Raw genomic sequence first — 13918 nt, 5'->3', positions numbered from 1 at the left:
GTCCCCTGTTCCGCCTGGAGCTTGCTCAGCGCAGCTCGGCGGCGAGCTTCGCTGACGCTAGAGGAGGCTGTGCTGGCACCTGCCTCATTCCGAGTGCGGTGGGACGTCCTGCTTCGTGGTGATCTTGCATCACCGTGTTGTCCTGACCGGTTGACAGACATCACCTGATAACACTGCGTTTCGTCGTCACTGAACACTGTAACCCGTTCACCAGTTCACTTACATCCGGCCCGGAGGACCAGAATGTTCCTTCCCCTCGACTTGATTCGAAAACAGACGTTGAAAAGAAAGAGTCTCTGTTAGTCAAAGAGTTGCAAAGTGAATGTGAGAGAGGCGTTGGAAGGGCGGCGTCGCACACTCTGCTTCAGAAACCCAACCACAGGTGCCTACCACATGTTTGAGTGGGGAGTCTGAACCACTCGGACACGACTGGGGGAACCAGTATGAATATGAATATGTTGACAATATATACTTCAATGAGCGACCACTGGTCGAAGCCTGAGGAGAGAGTGCATTTCGTTCTATCCTATGCGGCGAAATATCACTGAAAGTGATGAGTGTCATCATCACCGAATATTGATCATTAAATATAGTTCAAAAATTAGGTGGCAAGTCAGATCCGGCTGCGCACAGCAAAGTCCACTTTATTCTTATGTTTTTACAGAACACCATCTCTGTGGCTGGTGGTCTTTACTAACATTATACCGTACACTACCGGTTGCAGTCTCGAACTTCAGGCAATGCAATAAATTGGTCACAAAGTTCAATATTTTTCGGCAGACATGCCGATATAAGGTGAGTTTTGAAATTTTCCTTTTAACCACCATGTGGTTCTCGGTCGCTGAAAATGGTCTTCATCGTTGTAATTCCGTCAGGCCTCGATTTAGGGTGCTTCATAGGTTCACGTTAGTTGCTGTAATTGTGTGCATTTTACGTAACTAGCATGGAAAGCCAGTCTTTTAAGAAACGCTAGCTTCTCCCTAAAATATCAGGCAACGAGAAACACCTACAACTTTATGACGACATGTGGACATATCTGCTTTCACAACACCTACGAATTTTCCCTGCCAGTAACGCTGCAACAAAAACTTATCTAGCTTAACAGGGATGCTCCATATTTGTTTGGGGTTTTGAATTGAAATAGCCATCTTGAAGATCATTCGGTGCAGTTCACAGTCTTGTCCTTCTTAAGACAAGAACCTCTCTAGTTTGTGAGCTACGCGCCAGCAAAGTCGAGCAGACTGCTTGGTATAGGTTATTCTAAGGTGACACAGGCATCCATGACGCTATATTAATTTCATTGAAATCCTCTCATTCCATTGACCATGAGACCACCAAGATTTAAAAAAAGACATTTAGGTGTCGAGTCGCTTCATTTTTGGTGTTCGTGAGCACAATTTCTAAATGCAAAGGCCGTCATTTGGCGCTCAATCAATGTTGTGCAATGTACAAAGACGCAATCAACCACTGACGTAATTGCGAGCACATTAAGTAGCTTTTTTTGTTCTTTAGAGCAGTCCTCCACTTCAAAGTACAACAGTAGTTATAAGTGAGCCTATTTCATATCTGATGCTTGCTTTAATATCCTCAACAGTAAAACCTTCCCTTTAAGTGGAGCTTGAAAAGAAGTCGGTGAACTTCTGATGCATACAAACTTTTGCGCACTATGAACACTGCAAACTGTGAGTAGCCGGGCACAGAGCGTACTTTGGTATCGAAACCGTAGAGGTAAATGCCTCCCCAGTGACCCAAAATGCCTGCCTGCTTGCAGAATTTCACCTCCCCAGTGAGACTGTCGAAATGGCGTGAAGCATGACTGTTTCTGAATCATGCTATACATGTCTCCCAGCAGTTTTTATTGGTATTTCGTTGACTTACATAGCAATAAAGTCACAAGGACGCGTATATATATATATATATATATATATATATATATATATATATGTATGTATGTATGTATGTATGTAAGCGTATATTCAATCCGAAGATGTTCTATATACACCAAGGTGTATACACCCATGAGGCAAACGACACAGGTGGCATTTTCCGGATGACAAGCGTATGTGTTCCGTTGGAAATGCCAGGAGGTCCCAGACTTGCTACGAAAGTATGGCTCATGCGCCGGCTCGACGCTCTATGCGCCAGTCTGAAACCAGCATTAACCTAAGACACCGAATTACTTTTATAATGATTCACAACGACCAGTTGGCTGTATGCTCCGATCGGGAGAAGGACGCGGGAAACCGTACAAGAAAATGGGTTAAGATGGGAGCTGCCACACGAGATACATCTTCACAGTCCATATTCCCGCCGTAACTTTTATGAAACTCATTCATAGCGCGCTCGTTAAAACAGCACAAAAGCATAACGCCAAACGCCCTCGCATACAACAATTAACAAACGTCAATGAAGATGACGGCGGATCTAGACTGGAGTTGATTTTTTTTGGGGGGGGGGGGCAACCGTTTGTCGCCAGCTGGCTGGTGTGGGATCCGAGGTCCAGCGCACTTATCATACACGATGCTTGCGTGGAGTATGACTAAGCCGCGTCAGCATGTGTTTTGTTTGATATTAAAATCGCTGCCAACTTGTCCTCATCAAGTTTTTTCACAAACGGCAAAGAAATGTTTGATACCGCACCATCAAAATTAAAGAGACGTTAAGTAGAGGAAACTTTTATGAGGTTCTGGGAACCTTTAGGGGGGGGGGGGCAAAACATACTCTCAGAGTTTTGGGGGGGCCGTGGCCCCGTGCCCCCCCCCCCCCCCCCCCCCCCCAGGATCTGCCTATGAATGAAGACCGCTTCGCTAGCAAGCCCGTACACAAAGTACATAATTAAGGCTAATCAGATATCATACAGAGCACGTAACCTTTGGCACAAGTCGTCCCCGAACTATGGCGATCTGTATTATCACGTATCAATCCGGCTTACCGAGCATCATAACTACAACGACCATGCCATGCCAGATCGGAGTCTCACGGAGGTAGCTCTGCCATCTGGTCAAAGTCGCGTTCACATTCTCAGCTTGATTTGCCAGCCCCTTTGTTGAACGACCCGCCGGCGTTCAACGGCATCACTTCTGCATTGGGCGGTGTCCAGCGACGGCGCTCGTGTGCTTGGTGACAGCCGGCCGCCGGCAGGGGAAGGCTGCCAACTAGCGCCCTTTGCCGGGTTCTACTCTGGACGCCAACAGCAACAGCAGCCAGCGCGTAACAGCGGCGCTCCTGCAACGGAGGGACAATTGCTAGTCTCAGGGTGTTCCTTCCCGGAACGGCATCAGTCAAACATGATGATGCCATACTGCATGTAAAACATCTCAGGGCTAGCATGTACTGAACTGAGGGCTGGACTGGGCCGGAGGCTGGACTGGCCTGGGGGCTAGATTGGACTGGGGGCTCGGACTGGAATGGGTGATGAACTGGACAGGCCTGCCCTGAGGCTGAGCTGGATGGGGGATGGACTGAACTTGGGGCTGGACTACACTGGGCTGGCGCAGGATAGGCTGTACAGGTCAAGACAGATCAGATCAAGTCAGGTTGTGATATGGTCTGTGATCTGCAGAACTAGGCAGAAGCGGGTTGACAGGGGATATGACCAAGGCTGGTTGGAGCATCGAACACGAAGTGGTCTGACAACAGATCAAATCACATCTTACATGTCCAACACAGCCCCGGCCCTAGCCGCCGTCCCCGCCCCGGCTCTGGACCGAACCTGACCCTGCCCAGGTCCCGGCCGTCGTCGCGGTCGCGATCCTAGTCCTGGCCCTGGCACCGGCCCCGGCCTCCACCCAACCCGGCCCGGCCCGCCCCGCCCCAACTCGCCCCGCCCTACCCCGACCCGACCCGACCCGATCCAACCCGATCCGATCCGATCCGATCCGATCCGATCCGATCCGATCCGACCCAATTTGATCCAATCCTACCTGATCCGATACGATCTGATCCGAACCGATCCGATCCGAGCTGACGTGGTCTGGGCCTTCCCGCGGCCCTGCTCCAGTCCGCTCTCGGTCCAGACGTACGGTTACTGTGACAGTCCCGGTTATGTTTCTGGCGCCGGCCCGGCCCAACCAAGGTAAGGCAGACCACGCTAAGGCGGGCCAAGCCAACCGAAGTCCAGCCAAGCCCATCCCGTGGGCCCGAGCTGATCAGTGACGGCAAGTAGGTCGAGCGCTTGGCGGCGCTGATGATGCAGCAGTCCGAGCAGGCAGCGCAACGGGAGGAGCGGCTGACCTTCATGCTGGAGCGGGTGCTTGCTAGCCAGAAGCGACCGCCAGCCGCAGCCGAGAGCAGGAGCGGAGCTCTTAAAGTGTAACAACCCCGGCTAGCTGCACAAAACTGAACATAACATATCAGTCATAATTTGGTGTGTTCATTTTAGCTGGAAACCATGAGCACAAGCCTTATTGAAATTTGGCATAATTTGACGTGCAATTTTTAATATCCTGTTTCTTTCTATCACTAGAAGCCAGGGCAGAGGCCGGATTGGACTTGGGGAGGCAAGTGAATCACTCAAGAATGCGTATCGACGCCCGTCACCATTGCGGATAAATGAAGTTGCAAAATCCGCGCACAGAATTTCTTATCCGCACCATGAGATCAGCAGCTCCCGCCCGTAACACAATGTTGGCTGTCTGCAGCACTGCACACAGCTGATGATCGCGGCTCGTGCAGGTGGATGTCGGTATGGCCTCCACAGGTGTGGCCGCAGCTGCCGGCTGTGCTGCGGCTTGACCCACGGATGAATCGGATTCATTCCCCGCGATGGGCCTGGGCTGTTGACCGCTGACGTGCCTACTCAAAGTTGGCCAGGCTTGGCGAACGATCCCCCGAAGCGGCACATTCATCATCCGCCGCGACACTGATCACTTAGTTTTGTATCAGCTCCGTGTAAAGATTGGCACTTCCACAGCTTGATTCAGCAGCCGGCGTGCTCCGGACAAATTTAAATTTACTTGGTTTGCCTTTTTGTAAACCAGTCCCCTGTCGTGTGTCTCCTTAAAGTTATGCCTTACTTAGTTCAGCTCTGTTGGCCTGTTCTTTCCGGTCCCTTCCGACTGGTGGCTGGTTCCCGGATGGTGGACGCCGCGCCGAGGTCCTGCCACCGGTCGGAAGGGATCGGGGTAGGTCATGACCGAGCACGCCAGGGAAGGGACGTGCGTGTCCCCTCCCTGGCCTGATCAGACAACATGGAGTTATGGCCAGCAGTAAGAACATGCGGGGTTCAGCTCAGTCAAGAGGTCCCAACAGGGGAAACAAATACGTTGCTAACTGAACATCCGGCTTCGTGTCACTATGGAGCCTTGCGTCTCTCTTCGTTTAACCAGATATCCTTACTGCACATGTATTGACGTTTTGACCCTGCACGTAGATACGACCCAATTGGATGAAGGTGGATCCTACACAGCGTGTGCGTGGAGCGGCGCTATGCCCTTTCCGGCCACCGATCCACGACTGCCTTCACATAGGCGCAACGAGAATACAGAAAGCGCGGGCCGGCACGCCGCAGGCCTCCCCACATATTGGTCGTGACGCAGAGTCGAAAAGGAAATGAACGGTACCTGTTACCTTGGGTATGAACAGCCGGACTGCATGCCGGGCTTTCTGTGCACTTGTAGTTTCATGCCCTTCGGTAGATGGCGCTGATCATAACCAGGCAGCAAAAGCCGAGCAGCTGTTATGGAGGGAGGGGCGGAGGAGAACATGATGCACAATGGACGGCGATGGATGCGACGGGCTTGGGTACCACCCAGGCGCTCACTAAGGGCGGCTCTGCTCTTGACGCCAGGGCTGCGGCGTTGTGTCGATCAGCGGTCCTGCAGGCGTCGGTAGCGATGCAGCGCCGCCCGCTCGCGGCAGCTCACGGTGCGCCGCCCCTCATCAGCCGACCTCTCATTGGATAAATACCTTCCTACGTCATCTTGCCTACCGCGCACGTTACCGGCGGGCGGCAGACGGCTGATCACACGCCGAGTGGCGGTAATGGCGTTGACTATATATGCGCAACCGACGAAGCCCAGGATACTGTTGCCTGTCAGTAAGGGCAAGGGCTCAGATCCTGACGGTCTTCCTGGAAACTAAATTGGGCATTCCGTACCTTGGACATTCTGTACCTTGGACATTCTGTACCTTGGACATAACGCACTTTGGATGTTTTGTACTTTGGACGTTGTGTACTTTGGACCTTGTGTACCTTGGACATTGTGTGCTTTGGACGTTCCGTACCTTGGGCAATACGTACTTTGGACATTGTGTACTTTGGACATTATAAGCTTAGGACATTCTGTACATTGGACATTGTGTACTTTGGACATTGTGCACCTTGGGCGATCTGTACCTTGGACGATATGAACACCTCCACACCGAGCCATTTTGGAAGTGATTTCTCATTTTGGACATTCTGTACCTTGGACATTATAAACTCTGGACATTCTGTACCTTGGACAATCTGTTCTTTGGACATTCTGTACCTTTGGACATTCTGTACCTTGGACAATATGGTCCGGACCCTCGCTAACAATGTGGCTTGATTCTCAAAAGAGAATCGCCAGATTTGTGGGTTTTGTCACATTGTTTCTAGCAGTTTCAAGCTCACGAAGTTGTTTCCGCTTAAAATGCTGCGACAAGTCTTATTTCTTGAAAAGCAGCCAGCGAAATGAAGGCGCATGAAAAACCTGGCGAACTGTGAGCCATCGATCCACTTTCAAAATTCTCACCAGCCTATATCCATGCCGTATTTTGGCATCTACACTGTGGAGACAAATGCTTCCTTAATGACCCAAGATACCTACCCGCCCGTGGAATTTCGTCTCGCCACGAAAGACAATGTTAAAATGGACGGATAATCTAGGGAAGCTGGATAGCGTTATTTGCCAAATGACAGATGAGTCGAATAGGCAAGATTGTGCACCAGTGATAAACAGCTCTAGATGCATAGCTAGCATAGCAGCCATGACATTTGAATAAAGAGCGATAACAATCTCCATCCCTACCTCCCCCCCCCCTCCCCCGGCCATCGGACACGGTTTCCAGAAAAAGTTCCTGAAGTACACCCTGAGCCTACCCTCCCCCCCAACACACTTTTTGAACGTTCCTACGCCTAGGCACTGGACCGTTTTAGGAGACCCTGGTTCGAATGTCAGCAATGATAGGGAAAAATTCGTGCTGTGACTCGTACATGTCTTAAAGCCAAACATCATCCACAGGTGATCAGGACTCCATTACACCTGACGATGGTAAGAAAGTCAACTGGCGGCAGCTTTGTGCAAATACCAACACACCAGAAGTGAGCAATAGACCAACTTATGTGGCGAGCAATAGACCGACTTATGTGGTGGGCAATAGACCTACTTAAGTGGTGAGCAACAGACCGACTTATGTGACTTGTTCGCCGTGGTGAGCAAAAAGCTGCGCTTCATTCTGACGAGCAATGGGAGGGGGGGGGGGGGAGGGAGGGCTAAGGCCCGATGCTTGACTCTGGTCGCGTACAAACAGAAAACCTCATCCAGAGAATACTGCATAAATCGCCAACATGCCCACAGATGAACAGAACCAACACCCCTTTGATACTAGGCCCTTAAGCCAGCACCTGCTCTGTCCTAGAAGTACCGTGCACCTGGTGCCCTGTGTCTGCCTCCATCTGTCTTAGCCGCCAGGAGCATCATAATTCACTCCGGTACCAGGAAGCTAAGAGGGTTAGCTCACTGGTGTGCATGCGTGCATGCATGCCAACTTTCCGCCAAAAGCGTGGACTCTTGCTTGGGAATCGTGAATTCAACCATACCGTTCGAGGTCGGTCTGATAGAACCACATCAGCATGTACATGAAACATGCTTAAACGGCGAACTTTGGCGCGCTGGGACTTGGAATACCTCCCCCGGATATCATTGCGGACGTTTACAAAAATACCGTTCGGGAAGTGTCGTTTCACCATCCAGATATGTTGGGCCTCTGCATGACCTATTTACCCCGAAATGGTGATAAATCGCAAAAGTGCGAAAACATTCAAGGATACTTGAGAAAAAATCGTGGAATGAGCGAGTTTCTTTCTTTTGCTACGCGCAGGGTACACTGAGAGTCCTATGATCCCCGACGCCAAATGAATACGCCGTCAACGGCTTTCCGCCTGCGAAGAAAGACGTCAAAGTGCTGGACGAAAGCTGGCGAAAATTTCCCCATATTGCAAAATAGACTCGTCCAAGCGATCGTGACGTCATTGGTTGGGACGCACAGCCAGTGAGCGAGATTTCTTAGCTTCAAATACTGGGGAAAGTAACCACGTGAGCAGCATCGTTCCCTGCCGACAGCCGTATCTCCCGCTCGCGGAGTCGAAACAGCCAGTCAGCGTGCCAGGCGAGAGCCAAGGTGACCTTGAGCGGCGCCCGCTCTCCGCCGCGCGGCCCAGGTCCACACTCGTGGACGAGGGGCGTGAGGGCGGGCGTCGCTGTTAGCTGCTCCTAGCTGTGGGGAGTCGGCCTGTGCTGACGCCGTGCGACGCCTGCTGACCGGTGCTGGTGCCTGCTGAGCTCTGCTGATCCGTGCTCTTGTCTGACGCTCCAGGAATGCCGTCCGTGTTTGGATATTGGACGATACGGGGTCTGGGCCAGGCCTGCAGGTTCATGCTGGAGTACACAGGCGAGGAGTACCAGGACGACCGCTATGACGCGGTAAGACGGAGAATACTGTGCTCCTTTGAGCTCCACGTGATGTCATCCGGCGCCATCCAGACTTGATCTTTCGTGTCGCTGTTTTTCTGTGCTGATATTGAAGCTATCCACCGCGATATCGCGATGTCTGTCGTGGTTTCGCACTGCTCTCAAGAGCGGTAAACAGGTTTGAATTTCATCGTTAAATCATTTGCTTTATGCAGCGAGCTGTTACTGTAAGTGAGGTATGATAAGTGGGCTTTGCGCTGGATCCCCAACAATTCAAAAATGACACGAGGTCTGAGGTTTTGCATGCAAAGTATGAACGCACAAACCCCGTTAGGGGCAAGTATGTGGCTCACCTCAGGTTGTAACGTAGGCCTATGTTAGCAGCCTCAGCTTTCCCTTTTTTGTGCCGAGTTGCTAGTGGATAGGCACTAGATAAGAAATGTAGTTGATGAAATAGGTAAATTGTAAGGTTAGACGCATGGCCTTGGCGCTTGAACTTCTGCGGGACCCGTGAATCATGCCTGCAGTAGGCTGCAGTGCCCGAATGACATTTGCCTCTGTGTTTGCCTTGCGCCTGGCTGCAGACCAACCCCGAGAAGTGGCAGGAGGTGAAGACCAAGAACCCACACGGCCTTGCGTTCCCGAACCTGCCGTACTACGTGGACGGCGATGTGAAGATGTCGCAGAGTGCGGCGATCATACGCCACCTGGCGAGAAAGAACGACATGGTCGGCACCTCGGACCACGAAACCCGGCAGCTGGAGATGCTCGAGGGAGTGGTGAGCGAAAGCGTGACCCTGGTCTGGTCTGTTCAGATGTGTGGGCTCGTGACTTGGGCGGCGGCGACAGGATAGCGACGGGGCCTTACTCTTCGCGTGCCTCTGGCTGGCTGTACGAATGGCTGGAACGTGTGGCGAAGGCGGCGGGTCTGTCGTGTGTGTACGTGTGTGTGCGGCAGTGCAGGCGGGCGTGTGTGCAGGCGGTGGTCCTGGTTAGTGTGACTGAATGACGCAGGCGCAGGAAAAGTCGGGGCGTGGGGTGAAAGAGCCAAAGCTAACGTCTGCCGTGGAAGTTGATCGAACCTTAACGTGATGCGTGGAAAGAATTCCCTTCAAAATGGGCTTCGTATTTTCGCACATGCACGTTCCTACGTTCCCGTCAAACCTTTGCTTGGCTTTAGGCGGAATCGAATCAGATTCCGAGGTTATTCCGCCTTACTACGCTTGTTAGGCCTTGCAAGGCTTCGGACTTAATCGGATTGGCACTTGATTTCATTGGCTGCTCGGCTGAATGGAACTCGGGATTCATTCGTATGGCCTGTGACGTAACCAGAACGGCATCAATTCCGCTCTGAAATACCCTCAGCCATGGCTGCACTTTGACAACGATAGCGACGACTGTTGGACCGGATCGGTGGTCGGATAGCATATCTGATCTGCCTGGCAACCAGCATCTCGCGCTTGATTGCGTAATACGATAGAAAAGCAAAACACTGCGGGCATGAATCTCGCTTATCGCCGGATCTGTGCGCTTGCGCTGAAGAAACGCGGTTGCTGAGGCGCTGCTTGGGCTGCCTTCGCCATCGTTTGCTAAACCCCGTCCACTTTGCCAGCGCTGACAGCGTTGCATTTGGGGCACGACAAATATGATAACGCTGTAGTTTTGGCAGCTTTTTCTATACTCCGCTCACCCCGACACCCAAATCCATCCCCGATTGATCTGCTGCTGGGACTTGACGCTGGCGTCTCTGGCTAACCAAGGGCAATGCAGTACGCGTCAGAGGTCGTCGTCTACGGATATGTTGGCCGAACTGTGCCGCCGGGAATATGTGAGACGGGGCGAAGCGGATCGAATGGGCCCGACAATACGCCCATTCGATGATCACAGCCCGTCGCCACTGGTCCAGGAGCCCAGTGTCTTTCCAAGGCCACAAACCCACTTGACTCGCAACTTGTTTTGCATCTTCGGCTGGAAGTTGATGCAATGGTTCATCCGTGCATGCGATGCAGGTCGTTCATCCGTGCATGCGATGCAGATCGTTCAGACGTACATGCGATACAGGTCGTTCATCCGTGCACGCGATGCAGGACCCTTCATCCGTGCGTGCGATGCAGGCCGTTCATCCTTGCATGCGATGCGGGCCGTTCATCCGTGCATGCGATACAGGTCGTTCATCGGTGCACGCGATGCAGGCTGTTCATCCGTGCACGCGATGCAGGTCGTTCATCCGTGCGTGCGAAGCAGGTCGGCATGCGATGCAGACCGTTCATCCGTGCACGCGATGCAGACCGTTTATCCGTGCATGCGGTGCAGGCCATTCGTCCGTGCACGCGATGCAGACCGCTTATCCGTGCGTGCGATGCAGACCGTTCATGCGTGCATGCGATGCAGGCCGTTCATCCGCGCATGCGATGCAGGTCGTTCATCCGTACATGCGATACAGGTCGTTCATCCGTGCATGCGATGCAGGCCGTTCATCCGTGCACGCGGTGCAGACCGTTTATCCGTGCGTGCGATGCAGGCCATTCATCCGTGCATGCGATGCAGGTCGTTCGTCCGTGCATGCGATGCAGGCCGCGACGAGAACTCGATCCAACTGAACGACACGCTAGTGTGCTTGTGATGTTAATGTCGTGTGACGCCCTCCTCCGTAACCTAGGTCAGCTGCCGCATGTGTGTCGTCCGGGCAGTTCAGATCAAGCCGAATCCGAGCACATGTTTAGTGGCCGAGAAAGGAAGGGTTGTAGGTACCCGCAAAACTTATTTCCGTGTGAACATACTTCTTGTACGAGTAAATACGTGTGTGTCGGTTTATATCAGCTCCAGAATCTCACGTTTCGTGCACTATTTGCATTTTAACGCTCCAGCAGGCATGGAACTTGTCCGAACACGACGTATGCAACTTACTAAGTGTAGCCAAATGATCAAAATATGATAAAACCATACGATTGACACACACGCCGCCTGACCTAACAAAAAAAAAACAGCTCAAAGTGTCACACATATGCTGTGAAGTGCCAGGCAATGTCTTAGCTCTTCAGGGTAGTATGCATAAATGAGAATAGATATAATCAGTTACGCCAGTCTGTTTACCAGGAATGCGGATTGGAAGAGGTGTCGACGGCACGACCTCTGCAAAAGAGGCAGCTTCTCCCAGGACTAATAACATGACAATTGTGATGGGTTCGGTTGGGCTGACCCGACCGGAGCTAAAAGTGATTTCATTGTGTCGTTGTGTTTGTTGATGTGGAGGAGTGGGCGGAGGCTGTCCTACACTGTCACATGCATGCATTTTACCACATGCATTTTAGGAACCCACAGGCATTAAAAAAACGACTGCTTTCAGAATAACCAACGTATACAGCAATGTTGTTGATGTATTTGCTGACGAACAAAAAACAATTGTAAAACTGAAAATTTGTTGCTTTTCAGATTTGGGACCTGCGCGTGTGGCTGGCCTTCCTTTGCTACGGCACCGAAGAGTCTTTCAACCAGAAGCTGCCGGCCATGAAAGAGCGCGTCTCCAACTGCTTCAAGCAGCTCAGCGACTACCTCGGCTCCAACAAGTGGTTCCTCGGCGATCGCATCACCTACGTGGACTTCCTCTTCTACGACCTGTTCACCAACTGGCACGATCTGGACTCGCACCTGCTGGATGCCACTGAGAACTTGTGCACCTTCCGCCAGCGGTTCGAGGCTCTGCCCGCCATCAAAAGCTACATGACCTCGGACCGGTTCATTAAGTGGCCCATCAACCTTCCCTCCGCCTTCTGGGGCGGCAAGTAGGGCTGGCCGGGATCGCCGCGACGGCTGATCACTCGCCGACTTCGGGGACGAGCCGCCGGCCACCCGGGGGTGGGATGGGGACGCTGCCAGGGAGGAGGAGGCAGCCTCGCGATTGACCGCCCGAAGGAAGGGAAGTGACTGTGATTGGCTTCTAGTGTTACGTTTGTCGACTTCCTGTTTATGTGAAAGATCTTGTTATGTGTAAATGAAACTGCATGAAATTGTGTATCGAAAAAACGAATATGGACATGAATTCCAGCATGCCGAACCTATGATATAATTGCTTTGTTTTTCACCCCTTCATGCTACATTGAATCAATACGATGCCAAAGTGTAAAACGGCTTTAATATGTTCCTCTGCAACACTGTAGCACATTTCTGTCGATACTCTTGCGAATAAGAAAAGCATCTTGAGTCCCGTTCCTGAGGATGTGGCTGCACGCCCGTAAACCCTCTGAAACAAGGGCGTCCGAGGACAGTACCGTATGACTCATTATTCCTTTGTAAAGGGAATATGACGCTCGCCGTCACGTCCTTTTATGGGGCGCCAGCGACTGCCTTCGTCATATTAGCGCTCAGGGCCATGGCGCGACCAGGATTCGAACCTGGCCACCCACGCGGGAATCCGATGCCCTAACCACCCGGTCATTACGCCCGCTCATTCCTACAGATCCGAGTAAAACTATGTAGCGCGGACATTGTCGGATCACCAGAGAACGAAACAGACCACCCGTTCATATGTTCAAATTTAGTTGCATCGTACCTTGCTTGTACTAGTCATGTCGACCATGTTAGGTCTCCACGTCAGGTCTCCATGACCAGGTATACTAAATAGGTATTTTGCTATCGTGTTATTTGATTGGTTACAAAAACGCTCGGGCTTATCACGGACTTTTCACATTTATCGTATACCGAAGACTTGCTTATTCGGATCCTAGCCTTGTAGTTACACAGCTTTTAAACGCCGCGCGGTACACTGGAGGCTGCATTTTTCCGGACTTGTTTCCATGCAGGACGGTTAAGATCAGCTCCGAAGAAAATGCGTCCAAATATTGAAAGAACCAGCGGGGATTACTTACGAAATTGAAGTATATCTTTGGGAAACGTCATTAAAATGACTGTGGAGCAGGGAAAGCAACGTAAATATATGTTTTAAAAACACTTTTGAACGGTGAGAGATTCTACTGTGCGTACCGTCACATATACACATTCAGTGGTCACCGAAGGGCTGCCGAATAGATGGTCACCGTCCCTTTCACCTGTGACACGCATCTTCATCATCAATCGTTGATGTGGGCAGTGCCAAAACATACGGCTTACTCTGAGTTGTTTATTTCCATTTGCTTTCTTTTCTATTTTGGTATCATTTGATCTTATTCAAAGAAAGCCTTTTTGGAGGAAATGTCTTTTTGTGTAAATGCCGTAATATTATAAAATTAAAGGATCATTGGACGCGAAGGCCATCTGGTGGTATTTCT

General features: G+C 51.4%; 1 protein-coding gene across 1 annotated transcript; it reads left to right on the top strand.

The window, feature by feature from the left end:
- The first annotated feature begins 8424 nt into the window (after positions 1–8424).
- LOC119104207 (glutathione S-transferase 2) lies at positions 8425–12855 on the top strand. The gene is made up of 3 exons (XM_037227873.1): positions 8425–8666; positions 9239–9433; positions 12087–12855. Exons 1-3 carry the CDS (start codon positions 8562–8564, stop codon positions 12438–12440), a joined length of 654 nt encoding a protein of 217 aa, XP_037083768.1. The 5' UTR covers positions 8425–8561; the 3' UTR covers positions 12441–12855.
- The last annotated feature ends 1063 nt before the right edge of the window (positions 12856–13918 follow it).

The sequence above is a fragment of the Pollicipes pollicipes genome, unplaced genomic scaffold, assembly GCF_011947565.3.
Source record: "Pollicipes pollicipes isolate AB1234 unplaced genomic scaffold, Ppol_2.1 Scaffold_6052;HRSCAF=7182_pilon_pilon_pilon, whole genome shotgun sequence".
NCBI classification, from domain to species: domain Eukaryota; kingdom Metazoa; phylum Arthropoda; class Thecostraca; order Pollicipedomorpha; family Pollicipedidae; genus Pollicipes; species Pollicipes pollicipes.
Note: the sequence above shows the minus strand (reverse complement) of the source record. Positions and strands in the feature narration are given on the sequence as shown.